The sequence below is a fragment of the Eriocheir sinensis genome, chromosome 30, assembly GCF_024679095.1.
Source record: "Eriocheir sinensis breed Jianghai 21 chromosome 30, ASM2467909v1, whole genome shotgun sequence".
Taxonomy (NCBI): domain Eukaryota; kingdom Metazoa; phylum Arthropoda; class Malacostraca; order Decapoda; family Varunidae; genus Eriocheir; species Eriocheir sinensis.
This window is the reverse complement of record NC_066538.1, coordinates 2,108,662-2,129,931: the sequence shown is the minus strand read 5'-3', so window position 1 is coordinate 2,129,931 and position 21,270 is coordinate 2,108,662. Positions and strand designations below refer to the sequence as shown.

Below are 21,270 nucleotides of genomic sequence, written 5' to 3'. Positions count from 1 at the left end.
AAATTCTACAGCATTTGGCAAAGCTGTTTAGAGGGTTGAATGCCACAGACTTCAGTGCCACAGCAAATACCACAGCAAGGTTTTTAGGGGGTTGTGCCAGACGTCAGTGCCACAGCAGATTGAACAGCGTATTGGCAAGGCTCTTAAGGAGAACACAGATCTTGTACCACAGCTAATATCACAGCAATAGGCAAAGCTGTTTAGAGCATGGAGTGCCAAAGACATAGTGCCACAGTGAATTGAACAGCATATAGGCAAAGCTGTTTTAGGGGGTAGAGACACAGATCCTAGTGCCACAGTGAATTAAACAGCATATAGGCAAAGCTGTTTTAGGGGGTAGAAACACAGATCCTAGTGCCACAGTGAATTAAACAGCATATAGGCAAAGCTGTTTTAGGGGGTAGAAACACAGATCCTAGTGCCACAGTGAATTAAACAGCATATAGGCAAAGCTGTTTATGGGGTGGAGTGCCAAAGATTTCAGTGCCACAGCGAATTTAACAGCAATAGGCAAAGCTGTTTAGGGGGTGAAGTGCCAAAGACATCAGTGCCACAGCGAATTTAACAGCAATAGGCAAAGATTTCAGTGCCACAGCGAATTTAACAGCATATCCACCGGTCTTTTTAAGGGGATGGAGTGCCAGAAATTTCAGTGACACAGCAAATTTAACAGCATATAGGCAAAGATTTCAGTGCCACAGCAAATTTAACAGCATAAGCATTGGTCTTTTTAATGGGGCGGAGTGCCGAAATTTCAGTGCCACAGCGTATTGAACAGCATATCCACAGAGGGTTTTAGGAACAGCGACACAGATCTACAAGGCACAGCGAGTAATCCCACCACAGCACATCGCGGCAAAGACCTCAAGGGCACAGCGAATTAAACAGCATGTGAGGTTTTTACGAGAGGCACGGGGGAGAGTCTCAACGTTGGCAGTGGTGTTTACAGAGAAGGGCATTGAAGCGAGTATACCACAGTGACTAGGGGTGGTACAGAGGAGGTGGTGGTGGTGGTGGTGAGGGTGGCGAGTGAGTACCTGTCCATTCTCATCGGTGTAGACTACGGAAGTTGCGTTGCCTGGGATTAGTGAAGCTGTGGAGGTGCGTTGACAGCGGTGCACAGAGGAGGTGGTGGTGGTGGTGGTGCACAGACGGATGAAGGCACGGATAAAGCAGAGAGGAAAAGAGACAGACACAGAGAGCAGGGAGGCATAGATAGACAGACAGACAGTGCACAGAGCGAGAGATAAACCAGAGAAGCACAGACGTATAGGATAAAAGATGAACACAATAGCGGACACGGAAAGCAGAGAAACACAGACACATAGAGAGGGCAGGACACACACACAGATAGAGAGACACACACACATTAAGACAGAGAAAGAAACAGATGAATTGACAGACACAAGTACAGAGAGAGCACAGACAGACAGACAGACCAAGGGACGCACAGAGAGAGAGAAAGTGACAGAACGAAGGAAGGAAGGAAAATAAAAGGGAAGCAAAATTAACCAAAAAAACAGAAATGAGAAGAGAAACAGAATTATAAAGAGTGACAAAGGAAGAAAGAAGGGCAACACAAGCGAAGGAGAAAGGAAGAAGGGAAGGAAGTGAATGAACGAAGGAAGGAAGGAAAACAAAGGAAGCAAAATTAATAAAAAAACAGAGAAATGAGAAGAGAAAGAGAATTATGAAGAGCAACAAAGGAAGAAAGAAGACAAGCAACATGAGTGAAGAAAGGAAGAAGGGAAGGAAGTGAAGGAGGAAGAGGAAGAAAAGGAAGAAAAGTCAACATACAGTAGCAAAGACATTGGGAGGAGGAGGAGGAAGAGGAAGAAAAGAAGAAAAGGAAAACAGAAGAAGAAGAACCAACATGCATTAGTAAAAGGGATGAGAAGAAAAAGGAAGAAGATGAAGAAAGAGAAAAAGAAGAAAGCAGGAATAGGGAAATTAGAAGGAAGAAAAGGAAAGGAAGAAAAGAATAAGGAATAAGGAGGAGGAGGAGGGCCGGTGCAGTGCGACAGACAGACAGACAGGCAGCGTGCGGAGTCCAGCAAGGCGGTGGTGGTGGTGGTGGTGGTGGTGGTGATGGCGGAGGTGCATGTGAGGGAAGAGAAGAGAAAAAAAAAATGGGAAAAAAATAAAGAATCACATCAAAACACAAGCTCATAAAAAAACATAAAAAAACAGGAGGTGCGGACAGTGCGTTCAAGGAGGAAAACAAACGGAAAAAAAACATACATTAAGGGTTAGTTGAAGCGTAAAAAAACGTAAATTAAAACCAGGAAACACAAAATCGTAAAACAAGAAATCAGCTCTTTTTTTTTTTCTTGTTGGTTGGTACTTACGTGCAAAGGCGCTGGGTCATGCAAATCCAAGGCTTAGACATGGTAAAAAGTCACCCTCAAGCGCTGACCAAGAGGCTGGGATTCCCTTTAAAAGCTTATTTGGGGTGAGGCACATGCATTCCAACTCCGAGGCGCAAGTCAAATGAGCTTCCATGCACTCAGTACCGAAGTCTCTCATCCCCTGTCTTGTGGGGACCCATGCGAGGAAATCTTGTTATGGCCTAATGCTCAGATTCTCTCCTTTTATTCCCTCAGGTTGGGCGGAATGTTTAGACTGACTTGGAGTATTTAAAACCTTCTATTACTAACATATGACTAAGCTATTTGGTGAAGGGGATAAGTGGATGGTTCAGGGAAAAAAAAGCAGTGATTTAAGCATTTGAATTATACCTTTTTCTCTCTTCATTATGTGGATTTGATACTGATATAGACTGACATGGATGAAGTCTCTTTTTTGGGGTTATATTGTAAACCTCTGATAAATATGGTAAGGTAAAAAGTCTAGTATTAAAATTAGTTCTCTGGAAACCTATGTGGAGAAATTTTGAAGCATGGAAACTTTGAATAACACTCAATGAAAACAAAGAAAAAAAAATGTGTTCTGGTTAACTACCCATCACTCTGAAGGCACTTACAGACAGCACTAAGCCCTGGAGTGACTAGGAGTAACAGAAATAGTGACAATACTAAACAAGATGGTAATTATTATAAAGTAGTAGTAATAGTAGTAGTTTGCATCACTTCAATAAATTCCTGAACAACAGACATGGAGAAAACACAGCTAGACACATTGATAGCGAGCTGGCGTGGCGGTAATCAGTTCCTGGGATCCATGGAAGGCTTAATTGCCGCGTTACCTTGAGAGAGCGTGTGGGGGTCGCTACGTTAGTCTCCCGCAGGTGGGCAGAGGTCAGCAAGTCTCGGGTCAGCTGCCGCCCCAGTCCAGACTCATGACATGCTCTCTTTCTCTCTCTCTCTCTCTGTCAGCCAGTTGCGAGCTCCTTCCTCAGAGGTTAGACAAAGTGGCGTGCGTGTGGCGTCTCCCGTAACTCACCAGACCCCTAAACCTTCTGGAACCTATTGCCAATATACTCACTCACTCAGATCTCAACGCTGAATGTATTTCCTGACCTAACGCTGGTGTACTCACTCTGCAGACCCCTAAACCTTTTGGGACCTATTGCTGATATACTCACTCACTCAGATTTCAACGCTGCCTGTTTTTCCTGACCTAACGCTGGTGTGCTCACTATGTAGACCCCTAACCCACTCCTCAAGTCGCATGTCCTCTGAAACCTACTGTCGAAACACTCACTCACTCACCAGCTTACTAACTCGTGCCTCAATGCTGCCTCCTATGGCCTGAAACTCATGTCTCTCCTGTGATCTAATGCTGCTTCAAGACCCTAGTGATGGGCGTCTAAACTAGAGTATGCACGCTGCCTGAAGGCCTTATTTCTGGGGTGCTAACTAAAACTGGGGTGTGCGCGTGGCAATGAGGTTGTGATATGAATTTTAGAGGTGCAGTGTGTCTAGTTAGTTTACTTCAGACACTCAAGATGGCTATGGGAAAGTGACCAAGGAGTTTACAGTTTAAATCACTGAGCTTGTAATCGTAAGTCTTTTAACCCGGCAGCAGCGAGGATCATGTTTCTTAATGGTCCCTCTAAGCGAGAAAAATGAGAAAAAATCATCTCTTACACAAACCATTTCATAATATATATCGAAGCATTTGTGATCAGTTTATGCATCATCTATTTTGGGGGGGTTATATCATGGCACAAATTTGGCCCGTCGCTGCTACCGGGTTAAAACCATAGATGACAGACTGGAAAAATGAATACCCCATCTTTATGTATCTTATACTTTGATTGATATTCAGGGTAAGGAAAATGTGACCAGCCCTGGAAATTCCTGTCAAAAGATAAGAGTTTGAGAATTCCTTCCCTAAGGCACTTTTTAAGGTCACCCGATTTCTGAACCTTCTTTGGGCCTGGGTGACTCCTGCAACCTACCCTGACCTACTCTACCCTTCCTTAACCTTTTTCCTATCTTGCTAACTGCCATCCTATCAAGGCACTCTATCTCTCCTCCTCCTCCTCCTCCTCTGTAACCCTACCAAGGCACTTCTTTCCCTCCTCCTCCTATCCTGTTACGTGCACCTGGTCCTGGCACTGGAGGCAACACAGACAGACAGACAAACAGATGTAATATCCTATCACACTCATCCTGTCTTTTCTTTTAAGTGTATATCCTTACTTTGGTTTGTTCAGCTCTATATAATTATTATTTTTTTTTTTCCATCTTTCCTTCATTTATTCCTTCCTTCCCGTGTCCCATTTTTGGAGGCACACGAAGGGGAAGAAATAATATAAAGTGTGCGTGTGTGTGTGTGTGTGTGTGAGTGTGTGTGTGTGTGTGTTATGGGGTGGGTCGTTTTCATTCATTTTTTCAGGTTGATGGGTCAGTCAGTGAGATGGATGATCGGTGCCTTGGAAAACAGCACCTCATCATCATCATCATCATCATCATTATCATTGTTATTATTATTGCCATGTATGTCTTTCTTTCTCTCTCATCTACACACACAAAAATCCTTCAAAAACAAAACTCATCATCCTCATCATTATCATAGTCATCATCCTCATCATCATCATCATCATCAACAGAAAAATGAAGCACCACCAGAAAAAAATAAAATGAATAGCGTTCTTGCATGTTATCAAAAAATGCACTCCCCTAAGTTTTTTGTTATGTCTTTTTGTTTTGTTTTTGTGTGTGTTTCATTTTCTTTCAAGTCTGGCACCACACACAAATATAAAGTTCTTTTTAAGTCGTAATGTTGCATCTTCAGCCACGTCAATAATAACATCAATACCGGGAATGATACTGATACTAATACTAATAAATAAAGACCAATCAATTCCCTGTCTTAACTCGGAACACCAAAATTTCCGTCCACAGAAAAAGAAACAATGTCGATATATGTTTCTTCTCTCTGTGCCCAGCGGTAAGAGAGGAAAACTCACATGATAAAAAGATAATCAGTTGGTTAGGTTGACTCTACCACCAATGAAGACTAAACAAAGATATAAAAGAAGAGAAAAAGACGAAACTGAGAATGCAGAGGATAAGAAGAACTGCCAACCATTAAATTCAGCCACGGATAGAACAGCGACCAATATCCTTGCCATGAAAACCGTTAACAGATCAATACCGAACCCACGAAATTGAAAAACAATACCTCAATAAATCAAATCACAATCTCTCCCCCCTCTCTCTCTCTCCCTCCTTCCCTTCCTCTCTTGCCCCTTCCTTCCCTTCTCTCCCCCTCTTTCTCTCTATCCTGGAACGAACTCAAATCTGGGGGCAGTCGACACACACTTGTTTCAATTGGTAAAGCTAATTTTATGGACCATCGGGGCAGAAAATAACAGATGAACGATCACCAAGAAAGTCCCGAGAATATTAGAACATGGCTCAATTTTCTGGGTGAGGTGCGGCCAGAATGAAGACTCGGGGCCCAGCGGAGGATTGGGGGAGGCAGGGGAATGTGCGTGGACGTGGAGACTCGGGTTAGGGCCAAGACTGAGGATTACATTCTCAAAACAGATCGGCGCCCAAACTCACACATCTGACAAGGCTTTCATAGGAGTTTCGGGCATTTCTAGGGGTGGTTTTATGGCCATGGTGGTAGTTTGAACCTTAATCTGCCGTGGTCCTGGTGATACAGTTAAGTTCGGGCCAAGACTGAGTGAGGGTCATATTCTTAAAAACATTTCAGCGGACAAGCTCACACATTTGACAAGGCTTTCGTAGGAGTTTCGGGCATTTCCAGGGGTGGTTTTATGACCCTAGTGGTAGTTTGAAACTTAATCTGCCATGGTCCTGATGATTCAGTTAAGTTCGGACCAAGACTGAGTGAGGGTCATATTCTTAAAAACATTTCAGCGGACAAGCTCACACATTTGACAAGGCTTTCATAGGAGTTTCAGGCATTTCCAGGGGTAGCTTTATGACCCTGGTGGTGGTTTGACCCTTCTTCTGTATCATGAACCTAAACAAACACTCACTAGAAAACGACAAATCCTTCTAAAATGTGGAAGACGAAGGTATCCAGAAACTAGACACAAGAAATACATGACTAGAAAAAGACGGAACCTTCCCGAGTTAAAAAAAAATATGTATCCTTCTTCTTGAATGTGGAAGAAAAAGTGTCCCAAAACTAGACAAAAAAATGAGGACCAGGCAATGTATTAGAACTTATTAGAGGATTAGAACTTATTATCAGAACTTATTGAACAGTATGTTATTGGACTGACATAATATTACTACACATATTTCCAACTTTTATTTTTTTAAGTTAAGTTAGTGTCCCAAAAAAAATCCTGGCGTCTGAAAATTCACTGACTAAAAACACTAATAAAAAAGGGAAAAAAAAAATGAAAAATTAAAAAAAAAAAAAAATCAATTATTCACTATGCATTTTTTTTTTTTTCCGAGGTGTTCCAAGTTAAGCGGAAAAAAATCTATCATCGTTTACTCTTCCCATTATTATTTTCTTATGGCTGAGGCTGCACCACATATGAGTACCTTCCGTGTGTGTGTGTGTGTGTGCGTATATGTGTGTGTGTGGGGGTGGATGGGTGTATGTATGTGCGTGTGTATATATGTGTATTTCATTGCTTCACTCCTTCATCCCGAGCAAAATAAGTCACATCATAAAATATTTCCCATCCTTTTCCTTTTCTTTTTTTTTTATATATATTTCCTTCGGTCCCGGTGGCATGATCCGTCCTAACCAGTGTCTCGATTCATCTATACTCTTCTACTTTTCCTTTTGTTTCTTTCCTCTATGGGTTCCAAGTCTAATCACCTATTCACCTATCCTTTTTTTTTTTTCTATTATACCTCTGAGCGAGTACTGCTTTGGGCAACTTTCCATTTCTTATTAGGGTCTGTCCGCCCGGCTGTCCGTTCGTCAGTCCGTTTTTGCTCTCCTTTCGTTTGTACTTCCGTTCCGGTGACGCGCGAGAGAAATGGTTGGTTACGGCGCTTATGGTGTGGGAAAAAATCATTCTCGTTGTTGTTCTTTGTTTTTTCTTTATTGTTTTTTGTCTACTTTTGCAGCCATGAGGAAAAATTTAAATATTGAAAAAAGAGAAAAATGAAAATATGGAATCTGTCTGGTGTACTTTCTTATTTTTCTTTCTTCTTGTTTCATAGTTTTTTTTATTTTTTTCTTCGTCTTCTCTTTATCTGTCTTCTCTTCTCTTCTTTTGATTCATCGTACGTTTACTTTCACCCACAAAAGATGAAGAAAAAATGAAGAGAATTAGAAAATGCTATCAAATACTTCCTTTTTCCAACACATAATGACAGGTTGAGAATTACCAAAAAATAGCTTGTAAGGAAAATATACCTGCGTTAAACTGAAGAGAATCAGGAAATGCAATCAAATAGTACTTCCCTTTTCCAACACAATGACAGGTTGAGAATTACCGAAAAAATAAAGAAAGAAATACCTGCGTTACGATATTACGAGAAGCAGATTAGCGGCAAAAAAAAAAAAATAATAATAATAATAGATGGATAAGTAAACAAAGACCGAGGATGTTTTTGCCACAGGGGTGAGCGTCGCTTTCTCTCGGGCGTCAACGGAATGGATTACAGCACTCACATCGAGGAGAAAAAAAAAAACAAGAACAAAAACTAATGGAACGCCGAGCTAATTAAAAAAGAAAAGGCAAATTACCGAAAAAAGAAGGTAAATAGTCTTCCATATTTAACTGTGATGGCGTCAAAATCTTGCATCTTAGCTCGACTTCCCTGTTATTTTTGCTATCGTTCGTTTTCTTCGCCGCGATATGAGAGCGCATCGAAGGGGCGAGAACAGACGAGGGCGCACAGACAGACCCTAATGACAGCAACAAGAGGGAGGACGTCAAGAGAACCGTGGATAGTGTTAACATGGGCAAGAGTTTAGCTTATTTTCACCTTTCTCAAGTTTCCGAGTATCTCCAAAGAATGAGGGATTGAGGCTTCGTAAGTACTGGATGCAAGAGTGTGAGGGGAAAAAAAAAAAATTAGGTCAAGCATGATTAATGGAGAGAAATTAAACATAAGTCGGCCAAACATATCTACAGGAAAAAGGAAAAAAAATAATAAGTCAGACAGAACAAATAAAAAAAAAACAGCAAGAAGAAGAGGAGGAAGTACAAGAAGAAGTCCTTTTTTGGGGAACGTCTTAACTTTGGGTTTGAATTTTTTTACAGCGAGAATTTTTTTGGCCAGGGGAAGATTTTTTTTAAGGTCTACCAGGAAAAAGCCTTCACTAGAGTCAACAACCACTCACAAAACCACAAAGCCAGACCAAGATTCTCAGCGTCAACTCAGACTCAAGCGGTGGAGGGGAATGATACATCTCTCATGGGGGCGGAAAGGAGTGAAGTGGATGATTTCAATTGTTTAGTTAAGGTTACGTGAGTGGTGAGGAGGCGGAGGAGGAGGAAGGTGGCGGTGGTGATGGTGGTGGTGATGGTGGTGGTGATGGTGGTATAGGCTGGCAAACGCGGTGAAAGAAGGGATTGATTAGGCTCGCACACGACACAATTATTGCCACTAGCGCTGAAACCTTCTACTGTACACTCGGTCCCTGTGTGCGTTGGTTAGAAAAGGACAGTGTGAAAGCCATCATCAAGAGCCCATTCACTCCTCATGTCCACCCAGAAGCTTGCAAATTTATCCTTCCAGACTCTTGCTAATGTTCTTATCTCTCTCTACATGTGTTTGCTGGTTCAAGAGGAAGGTGTGAAAGCCATGATCAAGAGCCCATTCACTCCTCAAGTCCACCCGAGAAGCTTGCAAGTGAATCTGTGTTTGTGTCTCTTTCCGTGTGTTTGCTGTTTAAAGAAAGGAGACGAGTGTGAGAGCCTTGACTGACGCCCCACTCGCTCCTTCTGTCCACCCGAGAAGCTTGCTAGGTCACACACGTCCTTAGGCTATGTGTTAATGCAGGTTTAGAAGAGTTGTGTGTATGCGTAGAAAGATGTGACAAGGGTAAGAGCTGTAGTGAGGAAGCTGCTTACATCCTATCCACCCAGAAGCTAAATCTCGTGTTAGACCGTTTATATACACAACAATAACCACCATGACCACAAGCCAGCAAAAGGAACACTGTGCTCGCCTTATAAACAGCCAGAGATTGATTTATGAAAGTCTGTGCACCCCGGGACATAAGAGGCTTTAAGAGAGGGAGCGCAAGTCCTTCGCAATCACCCTGGAAGCTCAGCGGAAGTGTTACTGTGACAGACGTTCGTTAAGGTGTGTGTGGAAGGGAAGGAAGCATTACGGAGAACAAATTTGAGGAGGATGTGAGTGTTACGTTACCAGAGAGGAGGAAAGACAGACGCAACACAGAGATAAGCTTTCCTAGTCCCTCCCTGTGGTTCTGTTTTCCTATTCTGCGTCTTGAAAGCTTCCCTATTTCCCTCCTGTAGGTTTGTTTTGTCTTTCTGCGCCTTAGTCTTGAGATGAATGGTGAGTTAGATAGTGTGTGGCATGGGAGAGGAGGACCTACTAGACAGACGCAACACAGAGATAAGCTTTCCTAGTCCCTCCCTGTGGTTCTGTTTTCCTATTCTGCATCTTGAAAGCTTCCCTATTCCCTCCTGTAGGTTTGTGTTGCTTCTCTGCCCCTTAGTCTTGAGATGAATGGTGAGTTAGTGTGTGGCATGGGTGATGAGGAGCTACTCGCCTTCCCTATTCCCTATTCCAATTCTTCTGAGGCAACGCTTAGGCAGGGGAGGCTTGGTAGGGGGTCAGGTAGTTATTCGGAAGGGGGTGTGATCCTCTCTCTACCCTGCCAGCCGGTAACGCCACCCTATGAGAGGTTAGGTTAAGGAACTGGCAGGGTTTGTTTAGTCACCCTACCCGACCCTGTCACCCTACAACAAGCTAGGTTAAGGGGATTGCCAGGGGTTAATCTAATATACTCTATCACCCTACCAACTACTTGCTCCTCACTAAAACAGATTCACATTATCTTCTTCCTTTCTCTTGTCTCTCTTCTTCCTATCTTGCTTTATTCTTCTCTTCTAGTTTCTCATATATTTTTTTATATACATTCTATTCTCTACCCTACAAATGGTTAAGAAGGCTGGAAGGGGGTTAATCTAGTACCCTGTCACCCTGCCAGCCAGCATCTTCACCCTACAGGAGGTTAGATTATAGACTGACAGGGTTGATCTAGTGTCCTATCACCCTGCCAGCTAACAATTCCACCCTGCAAACTTGAGGGGTCTGTAAGGGGTCATATTTAGTCACCCTGTTACCCTGCCAGCCAGCATCTTCACCCTACAGGAAGTTAGATTATAGACTGACATGGCTGATCTAGTGTCCTATCACCCTGCCAGCTAACAATTCCACCCTGCAAACTTGAGGGGTCTGTAAGGGGTCATATTTAGTCACCCTGTCACCCTGCCAGCAACCATCTTCACCCTACAGGAGGTTAGATTATAGACTGACAGGGTTGATCTAGTGTCCTATCACCCTGGCACCTGACAATCCCACCCTACAAATATTTAAGTTAAGAGGATTGCCAAGGTGTTCATCTACCACCCTACCACCTTTCCTACCATTCACAAATAAGTCACGGATTGGGACTGGAAGCGCTTTTAACTAGCACCCTGTCACCCCTGCCGTAAACATGTCCCTTCCTAAGCCTCCTCTGCCTCATGTGGCCTCACAACCTAACCAACTACCTCCGTCACAGCCAGGAACAAACAGTCTGGGGGGACAATGGGGCTGGGGGACAGCTTGGGTACCCTGAGAATGGCCTTCCGTGGACCATGAGTGAGGGGACGAAGGGGGACTGAGGGCCTTCAATGAGTGTTCAAATGATGAGGGTTTGTTTTGGTTTAGTAGCGAAATTGCGGGGGACTTCTGCATTCACTTCTGTTCATGTTTTGAGTGGGTACTTTGCGTCTGCCATTCCCTGCCTTTGGACTATGAGTGAGGGGGACTAACGGCTTTCTATGAGTGTTAGAGTGGCGATAGTTTTAGCTTATTAATAGTCGTAGGAGGAACCACAAGCATAAGGGATTTTTTCGTTCCTTACTGATGTTTTCCTGAGTGGGTACCCTGAGCCCTGTCACCTATGCGGGCTAAATGATGAGGTTCGGTATTAGTTTAGTGACAGTATAAAGGAATAACAGCTTTAAGGGGAGGTTCTATGTTCTTTACTGGTCTGTCGAGTGGGTAGTCTTGCCTTGAACCATGACTAAGGGGATCAAACAGCCTTCTACGAATATTAAAATGACATCAGTTGGTTTGATCAAACAGCCTTCTACGAATATTAAAATGACATCAGTTGGTTTTAGTTTAGTGGCGAGATAAGGGAATCACAGCTTTAAGGGGAAGTTTTGCAATCATTAAGGTCTTTTGAGTGGGTAGTCTTGCTGTGAACCATGACTAAGAGGATCAAACAGCCTTCTACGAATATTAAAATGACATCAGTTAGTTTTAGTTTAGTGGCGAGATAAGGGAATCACAGCTTTAAGGGGAAGTTTTGCAATCATTAAGGTCTTTCGAGTAGGTAGTCTTGCTGTGAACCATGACTAAGGGAATCAAACAGCCTTCTACGAATATTAAAATGACATCAGTTAGTTTTAGTTTAGTGGCGACATGAGGGAATCACAGCTTTAAGGGGGAGTTTTGCGATCATTAAGGTTTTTCGAGTATGTAGTCTTGCCTTGAACCATGACTAAGGGAATCTAACACTCTTCTATGAGGGTTAAGTGATGGGGATATGTTTTAATTTAGTAGCAACATAAGGGAATCACAGCTTTAAGGGGAAGTTTTGCGATCATTAAGGTCTTTCGAGTGGGTAGTCTTGCCTTGAACCATGACTAAGGGAATCTAACACTCTTCTATGAGGGTTAAGTGATGGGGATATGTTTTAATTTAGTAGCAGCATAAGGGAATCACGGCTTTAAGGGGAAGTTACACGGTCATTAAGGTCTTTCGAGTGGGTAGTCTTGCCTTGAACCATGACTAAGGGAATCTAACACTCTTCTATGAGGGTTAAGTGATGGGGATCAGCTTAAGTTTAGTAGCAGCATAAGGGAATCACAGTCTTAAGAGGGACTTCAACATCCATTAATAATCTGAATCTCTGGCTGGGGGTGGTCAGCGATCGAGGGGGGAGGGGGGGGAGCACAGTAAGCGTAATATCCGCCACCTTTAGGCACAGTTAAGGCTTAGGGGGGAGGGGGCTGCAAATTGGGGGGGAAGCAGCAACACCACTCGCGACAACACAGACCGAGGGGGACATGACACGACGCAACACACTCAATGGGGGAGTGGGGGGGTTAGACTGCTCGTTCATGCTGTGACTGGCCGATTCCTGCCCTGTGCCCCGCTTAACACCGGGGCACAGAAAAGGGACATGAGCGACCCCTCAGACACCTTCCTCATCCCTCTCACACACCCCACACACATCCCCGCAGCCCCACCTCACCCCACGCTCCATTTCACATGTCAGAGCTGGTGGGATGCGATGGGGTGTATGGGTGTGTGTGTGGGGGTGTGAGGGGTGCCTATGTCCACCCACGCACCCATGTGTTAAGATAGGACAGAGTAAAATGGATGAACGAATGTGTGTGTGTGTGTGTGTGTGTGTGTGTGTGTGTGTGTGTACCCTCTGCCCTGCCGTTCCTGCCGTACCCTCATGTCTCTCTCATTCCCCCAGGCCAGGGCATAGAAGAGGGACCTTAACACAACAGGGGGTCATGGAAAGGCCTTACCCTATGCCCTGAACCCTTGGAAAAATGAGAAAACCGCATGAGAGAGAGGGAGATGCAGGGAGGGAGAGCGAGTGAATGGATGAAGGGGGTGACAAAATGTGGTACTAACGAAGAAATGAAGAGAATGAAGGAAGGAAGAGAGACTAGGCGGGAGGGTGAATGTATGAAGGGTGCGACAAAATGTGGTACTATCGAAGAAATGAAGAGAATGAAGGAAGGAAGACACTAGGCGGGAGGGTAAATGTATGGGAGAGAGCGAGAGGGGAGGGTCGTAGGGCATCCTCGCATATAGAGACAAACAGAAAGACGCAGAATAAGAGGAGGAGGAGGACGAGGAGGAGGGATAACAAACAACAAATAACAACAAGAACAACAAAGTGGCGTTGGAGTGAAGCGACAGCGCGGCACGCCAGAAGGAAGGTGACTCAACGCGCAGTGGTGAGTGAGACACAGAAAGGTGAGTTAATAGTGTTTTTTATATAAAGGGCGTCCCAGAGGCTGCGGACCACCACCAGAAGCGTTTGCGGCCCATCTCTCTTTGCTAGTTGCTTTGTCTTGCCCAGTCACTGCTCAGAGGCAAACATTGTGTGTGTCTAGACTGAGGTCACGCTAGGTCACGGTCAGCTCACGCCCGCAGCTCACAGGATGACCCACGACCTGCTAAGGGAGTGTGTCTCGCCCCACCTGACCTAACCCTACACACACACGCACGCACGCAGGCACGCACACGCATACACGCACGCACGTACACACACATGCGTACTGCCAAGATGCACACGGTATTAGAGGTATACGAACACACTGTCATGCATTTTTTTTTTTTTTTTTTTTTTGGCGCACACACACACACGCGCACACACTCACACGCATACACGCACACATTTCCGCGGGGTGGCAAGGCATGTCAGCGGTACTCTACATGAAGGCCAGAACACTGAGTAGTAGTATATTACAGAACAGGAATTAGTAGTGGTAGTAGTAATGGTAGTAGTGGTAGTAGTAGTAAGTCAATTTTTTTAGATTACAGATTAATTTTGAGATCTCGAAAAAAAAAAAGGTGAAGCTGTTAAAATAATGACATGTAAAAACAACCATAAAAATCATCATCAGACCAGACTAGAATTAGGTTTACACGGTTGATTAGGAAGCCGTGGTTGGTAGCGGCAATGGTTGGCTGTAATGGTTTGGTTGGGGGGTTAATTAAACTGCGGAGACAGACCACTTGGCACACACACACACACCCGTCACTACAGCCCCACACACTCCCCCAGGGTCATGACTCACCCTACCCCAGTGTGTGTGTATGTGTCCACCAGGCAGCCCCACCCCGCCCCGCCCAGCCCCGGCCGCCCGTCACCACAAGCAGACAGACAAAGGCACACTCCCGCCCCTCACACTGTGCCCAGCCTCACCTGCCTTGGCGAGCGAGGTGAGGCATGGACAGGCAAGGCCCAGGTGCTGCCACTAACTGAACACTGCACACCTGTGAGGCGGGGCTGGCAGGTGTGGGGGCCGGGGGGGCGGGGCGGGGCGGGGCGGGGAGAGGGGCAGGACAGGCAGAGGGTGAGCAGGGAGGGAGAGACAGAGAGAGAGAGGGAGAGTGTGAGTGAGAGGATCAAGGGAGGGAGGGAGGGAGGGAGGGTGACAGCATGCCCCGGTAGCCCCCCCCCACACAGGCCTAGCCCACCCCGTGCCCCGGATCTAGGGTAAGGCTCCAAGGCCGGGGCATGGGGCGCGGGGCTGTGTGGGGGCGGGCGCCGGGGCGCGGAAATACCCCGTGGATCACCGTGAGGCTGTAAGCGAGAGAGAGTTAGCATCGGGCGTGAGCTACGCTAACCTGACCAAGACGCTAGTGCCATGCCGGGGACAGGAGCAGTAAACAGTAAGAGAGTCAAGCAGAAATCAAACACAATATCATGCATTCTACAGACTTATTATTTTTAAAAATATTCTTATACATAGGCCAGTATTTCTGTATCAGTTAAAGGACCGAAGTACACAGGCAGATGGTACACATACTGGATACCCAGACCAATGTTGGAGAAGCACTAAAAGCTAGCAAATATAATAATGATAAAAACAGAATCAATAGGATTACATAAAAGACAAAAGATGAGAGCAGTCCAACAAAAACTGATGATGTCTGACAGAGCAGATGTGTGGTGAGGCTGGGCGGGGCAGGAGGCCGCCCCGCCGCCGCTACCAGAGGAAGCATTACACAGGCACATCAACACGACCCAAACCTAGTTACCATCACATCAAGTCGGGACGTGAGCATGGCACGGTAGTGCTACAATAGTACTGGGAATGCTGGGACTACACGGAGACGGCACCCGCCCCGCCCCGCCCCGCCCTGCCCCGCCGCGCCCCGGCCCGCCCCGCTGCGCTCCCTCTCCTTCTCAAGCTCAACATGCATATGAAATCCACAGTAACCATCGGCCAAGCCAGATACTCTGCTGTGAGCGGCGGGGCGCGGCGGGGCGGGGCGGGGCGGGGCGGGCGCGGCTAGAAGACAACTTGGCTGGGTTGTTGTGGTGCAGGGAGAGGAGGGGGGGGTGGCAGGACACCACCCCGGGGCTGACCCGTGGGGGGCTGGGGGATGCTAAGGGGAGTGAAGCAAGGGGGAGGGGGAGGGCAGCAAGGGAGGGGAGGAAAGGGAGTAAGCCACGGGGAGGGTGATGGGGTGTTCAGAGGGAGGGGAAGGGGGGATAAGGGGAGATAAGGGGGATGAGAGCAAGGTGAAGGTGTTGGGGAGAGTAAATAAAGGGGAGGGACTGCTGGGAAGGGGGGAGGAGGAGGGGAGGGGAAGGGGAAGGGGAAGGGGGAGGCAAGCAGGGGGGCAAGGAGGGGAAGCAAGAGGTGAGTGTAGCACACAACCCCTGGACCCACAACATGACTGGCTACTCTGCGTGACCTTGACTCCCCCCCGCGCCGCCCGCCCCGGCCCTCCCCGCCCCTGGCACTCCGGCCACGAACACGGGGCGGGGCGGGGCGGGGCGGGGCGCGACGCGGCGCGGGGCGGGGAGGTGCGGTCTCCGTGCATCACAAGTCACAAACACGGTGGAGCTGGGTGTGGTGGGTACCATGCAGGCGTCACCCCCGGTTACCAGCGCACATGCAGCAAGTCTGCTCTGCCGTGTCATTTAAAAGCAAAAAAGACTTGGGGAGTCTTGGTTAAAATGGACGACTATTGTGTCTCAAATACTTCAAGGCTAAAAAATTAGGTATTATATTAAGTGTAAAACCTGGAGAACCAAGGACGCCGACAGGGAAGTACAACGACAGTACACGTGCTGCGTCAGCGATCTCAAGGGCCAGTTAGTGAGTTACTGCGTGTCCTAGAGCGACACTAGTAGATGTTAGTAGTGGCGTGACTAGAGTCCACTAGAGCTGGCGTCGCCGTGTGGAGCGAGGGAGGACGCGCCGCACCACCCACATGCACACACACGCTTAGGAAGTTTTCAGCCTCTTGCTGGGCTGCTCCCCGCCCTGGGCAAAGGGGGTGTTACTGGACAAAGCGGTGTACTGGGAGGGGTACAGGGAGGACATGGGGTTCTGGGGCATCATCAGCGGCATCCCGGCCCCGAGGCCGCCCAGGCCGGTCATGCCGCCCACGGCCGGGGACACGCCGGCAGCGGTGAGGCCCCCCAGGCTGGGGTGCATGGCCCCCCCCAGGCCCATGCCCATGCTGGCCAGACTGGAGGTCATGACAGGGCTCATCAGCTGCTGGCTGCTGCTGACATAGGGCGGCATGCTCAGGGTGCTGATGGGGGCACCCATGCTGTAGGTGAAGCTGGGCATGGTGCCAGGCGGCAGCCCTGGAGGGGCAAAGCCCATGGTGGACATTGGGTGATGCATGGGGGCCATCATGGCCGAGCCTGGGGTGGCCTGGTGCCTAAGCTGCGGGCGCATCCCCTTGCTGAGGGCGTAGCCCGTGTAGAAGACATTGACCGGCTGCTGGGGGCCCAGGGCCGAGGGTGTGACGGGGACCATCTCCCCCCCGCCCACGGAGGAGGAGGAAGAGGAGGAGGAGGAGGAGTTGGAGGGGATGAGGGAGGAGTGAAGGACCTTGCTGGAGGAAGGGGGGGAGCTGGTGGTGGTGGTGGTGGGGGTGGGGGAGGAGGTGGTGGGGGGTTGCGCGGAGGAAGCAGCAGCGTGGTGGTTGTTAGCGGCGGTGGAGGTGGTGGTGGAGGTGGTGGTGTCGTGGCCCTCGGCCTGGCCCCCCGGCCCCGGCAGGGCCACTCCCCCGCCATACTCACATGACACGGGCACAAAGCTCTGGCCGCCCAGCTGCTGCATCAGGGCCTGCTGGTAGGCGGCGCTGCCCCCGGGCTGGTACACCGGCAGCCCCGACTTGTCCCCGGCGGGACGCTTGTAGGGCACGCCCATCCCCGGGAACGCCTGCAACATAACACCTCTCAGCACCAGGCCACACCGCCCCGCCCGGCTGGGGCGGGGAATGAAGGGTCGGCACGCCCGCCCGGCACTGCCTACACCTGCTCCGCTCCACACCTGGCCACACCTGGGGAGACTACGGGGGAGAGAGTCACAGGCTTGGCTGGGGAGGAAGGTGTGTGTGTGTGAGGAGGCCGGGGAGGAGGTGGGCGGCGGCGGCGGCATCGGGCGGCGGCATCTCCCTTGAATCCCTCCTGCCCCGCCCACAACACCTAGAGACCTACACCCTGGGCCTCCCTAACCCACGGAGTGTGAGTGGTGGTGGTGGTGATGGTGGTGGTGGTGGTGAGTCTGCTGTGGGGCACCTCCGCTGGGGGGTGGGGGGCGGAGGGAATTGGATGACACCCACAACAGAAGAACCATAACAAGCAGCTAACACGTGGGGGGAGGGGAGGGGAGGGGGGGCAAGGGTGTGTGGGGGAGGGGGACACATGTCACCCCCCCTCTCCCCGCCCCTTCCCATACACTTGTCTTGCTACTGTTGGCCCAGCGAGACAAAAAGTAAATAAATAAACAAATAAAAAAATAAAAAAATAACACGTGACTTTCCAACATCTTTACACCTGCCTGAATAATTAAAATCCCTCGCACCTTCTACAATTAAGCGTCAACAAAATTCAATCAACAGGTGAGGCATTGCTACCTGTCTCCTCTGGGAACTTAATAAACCGACACCTGAAGATACTAATGACTTGGGAGGCTCAGGTGACGTGTAAAAAAGAAGAAGAAAAAATGAAAAGAGAAAAACTTGCAAGAATGATCAAGCAAGTCACAAGAGAAAGAAAACGAAGTAACATTGATTTTCCTAAAGTTCCAAAACGTCATCGAAGCAAAACTAAACCCCACTAATCTTCATCTAGTACCAAAAATGAAAAGAGAAAAACTTGCAAGAATAACCAAGCAAGTCACAAGAGAAGAAAACGAAGTAACATTGATTTTCCTAAAGTTCCAAAACGTCATCGAAGCAAAACTAAACCCCACTAATCTTCATCAAGTGCCAAAATCCCACTTCTAAACGCATAATCCTCACCTCAATTGCATATTCTCTGACTCACTTAGCAAAAGGCGCGAGAGAGAAAACATTGAACACTAAATTAAATAAAAAGTGCAGATTAATGACTTTTTTTTGATAATTATGAACTTTTTGAAACATATACTGGGCCAACAGGGAACAAGGAAATGAGATGAGTAATTATGAGAGGGAGGGAGGAAGATGGGGAAGGGGAGGGAAATGGGGACGAGGGAATGAAAAAAAAAACGGGGCAGAGATGGGAAAAAACAGGGAGGGAGGGAAGAAGGGAAAACAGGGGAGCAGGAAAACGGGAAAAAATGGAACAGTACGAAAGAGAGGAGGAGAAGGAAGGAGAGAAGGAAAGGGAGGGAAAGGGGAAAGGGGATGATAAGTCTTGCGGGAAAACTCCATGGACTTAAAAATAGGAAAAAAAAAGACCAAAAAAAGAAGGGGAAAATAATGAAGGTTGATCCTACTGCCTCAGAAAAGGATGAAAAAAAGGAAAAAAAGGAAAAAAGGAAAAAAATCAAGGCGAGTAATTTCCATTTTGATAACATGTAGAGGAGGAAAAAAGGTGTGTGTGTGTGTGTGTGTGTGTGTGTGTGTGTGTGTGTGTGTGTGTGTGATGATGATAGGAGGGGGGGAAAAAAGGAAAGGAGATAAGAATGAGGTGCAAAAAATAATAATGTTTGTATCTGTATAACAACATCAACAAGAACAAGGTCATCAACATCTCATCATCATCATCAACAGCAACAATAACAACAACAACAACATCTATAACAGGAGAGAAAGAGAAAAAAATAGAATGAGCAGAAAAAAACGAAAATTAAAAGAAAAAATGAAAAAAAAATTGGAGAAAAATTTAAGGTCTCATTTTTTTCTCTTTCCTTCCCTTCCTTCCTTCCTTCTTTTCTCTTTTCATTTCCTTCACTTCCTTCCTTCCACAAAATTTGACTTTGAAATTCGTGATATAATAAATTTTGAAGGAAGATGAGCAAGTAAAAAAAAAAAAAAAGAGTAAATGGGAAATATATATATAAAAAAAATGATTACAGATTAACTTTGAAATTGGGCAGATGAAAAAAATTGGGAAAGATGAAAACGTAAAAAAAAAGTTAAGAATACAATGAAAGAATATATATTACAGTTATTACCTTGATATTATACATTAAAAAGTTAATTCCTTTTTTTTTTTAATTCTTGTTTGAGGGAGGAAGAGAGCGGGAACGGGAAGGAGGAGAGAAAAAAGGAGAAAGAGAGAAAATGAGATAAAAGAGAGAGAGAAAGGAAGAGTTTCATATCACATGTCAACATTCACCTCATGTTTCTTATGTGTGTGTGTGTGTGTGTGTGTGTGTGTGTGTGTGTGTGTGTGTGTGTGTGTGTGTGTGTGTGTGTGTTTCATGTCTCAAAACTAACTAAGAGAAAAAACTTAAAACATATTACACATCAAAATTATCATAGAAAAAAAAATGAAGTAAAATATCAAATGAAATCATGAACCTAAAAAAAAAGAGAAAAAAAAACACACTTGAAGAAACACTAATAATAATAATGATGATAATGATAATAGAAGTACATATAAATAATAATGATAATAGTAATAATAATAATAGGATGAATAAAAACGAGTATTGTACAAGTAAAGAAAACCGCCAAATTTGCAAGATCAAACAAGCAATTATTTTATTTTTTCCTTTCTTTTTTTCTTTCGATCAGTAATTTTTTTTTCTTCTTTTTTTTTCTTTCTTTTCGCTGTAAATTTCCGCGAACGATCAAAAAAAGGGAAAAAAACGTGATATCCTTTTTTTCCTTTCTTCTCTTGATGTGAAATTACGCTTTTTTTCTTCTTTTCTTCTTTTTTCTTTTTTTCCATTTATACTTTTTTTGTTTCATTTTTTTCTCTTTCTCCGGCAATTCCTCGAAATTATCAGCCTCGTTTGAGAGAGAGAGAGAGAGAGAGAGAGAGAGAGAGAGAGAGAGAGAGAGAGAGAGAGAGAGAGAGAGAGAGAGAGAGAGAGAGAGAGAGAGAAGAGAGAAGGAGGGGGGGATAAAGGGAGAGGGAGATAAAAAAAAATAACAGCAACCTGGATTGGATAAACCTGTAAGAGAGAGAGAGAGAGAGAGAGAGAGAGAGAGAGAGAGAGAGAGAGAGAGAGAGAGAGAGAGAGATGAACACACACACACACACAGACACATTGAATAACAAAGGCATGAAGGTAATTGATTAAAGAAAGAAAGAAAGAAAGAGAGAGAGATAGATTGAGAGAAAAATAAGAGAAACAACAGACACTCAAACATTCATTATATACACTAACTAAATCAATGCTGGGACAAGTTGCACTCAAAGAAAAATAAAATAAAAGGGAAAGAAAAAGGAAAAAAAAAGGAAATCAGAAAATAAAGAAAAAAATAGTAAATTCAAACTAAAAAAAAAAAAAAAAACGAAATAAGAAAGGAGGAATTAAAGGATAAAGACAGAGAAGAAAAAGAAGACGATGAAGAAGAAGAAGAATGAATGAAAAAAAATGTTGAAAGTAGTAAAGAGCAACGGATAAGAGAGAGAGAGAGAGAGAGAGAGAGAGAGAGAGAGAGAGAGAGAGAGAGAGAGAGAGAGAGAGAGAGGTTGGGGGAGCAGGGAGGGGGG

The 21,270-nt window shown here is 46.0% G+C and overlaps 1 protein-coding gene and 1 long non-coding RNA gene across 13 annotated transcripts in view; one reads left to right on the top strand and one right to left on the bottom strand.

The window, feature by feature from the left end:
• The first annotated feature begins 1,037 nt into the window (after positions 1 to 1,037).
• Positions 1,038 to 14,919, top strand: LOC127005434 (uncharacterized). Of its 3 annotated transcripts, none has more exons than XR_007758521.1 (3): positions 1,038 to 9,847; positions 10,025 to 11,593; positions 11,785 to 14,919. It is a non-coding gene; the product is annotated as an uncharacterized LOC127005434 (long non-coding RNA). The 3 variants fall into 3 exon arrangements; XR_007758522.1 differs by having other exon boundaries at positions 1,038 to 10,712; positions 10,857 to 11,593; XR_007758520.1 differs by having other exon boundaries at positions 1,038 to 11,593; positions 11,785 to 11,930; positions 12,077 to 14,919.
• A 148-nt stretch (positions 14,920 to 15,067) lies between these two features.
• Positions 15,068 to 21,270, bottom strand: part of LOC127005431 (muscleblind-like protein 2a) — a 229,880-nt gene continuing 223,677 nt past the window's right edge. For all 10 annotated transcript variants that reach the window (XM_050874275.1, XM_050874272.1, XM_050874269.1 and 7 more), the window contains one exon: positions 15,068 to 17,554. In XM_050874275.1, coding sequence (XP_050730232.1) covers positions 16,604 to 17,554 — 951 coding nt within the window. In that variant the 3' untranslated portion in view covers positions 15,068 to 16,603. The remainder of the gene's footprint in view (positions 17,555 to 21,270) is intronic.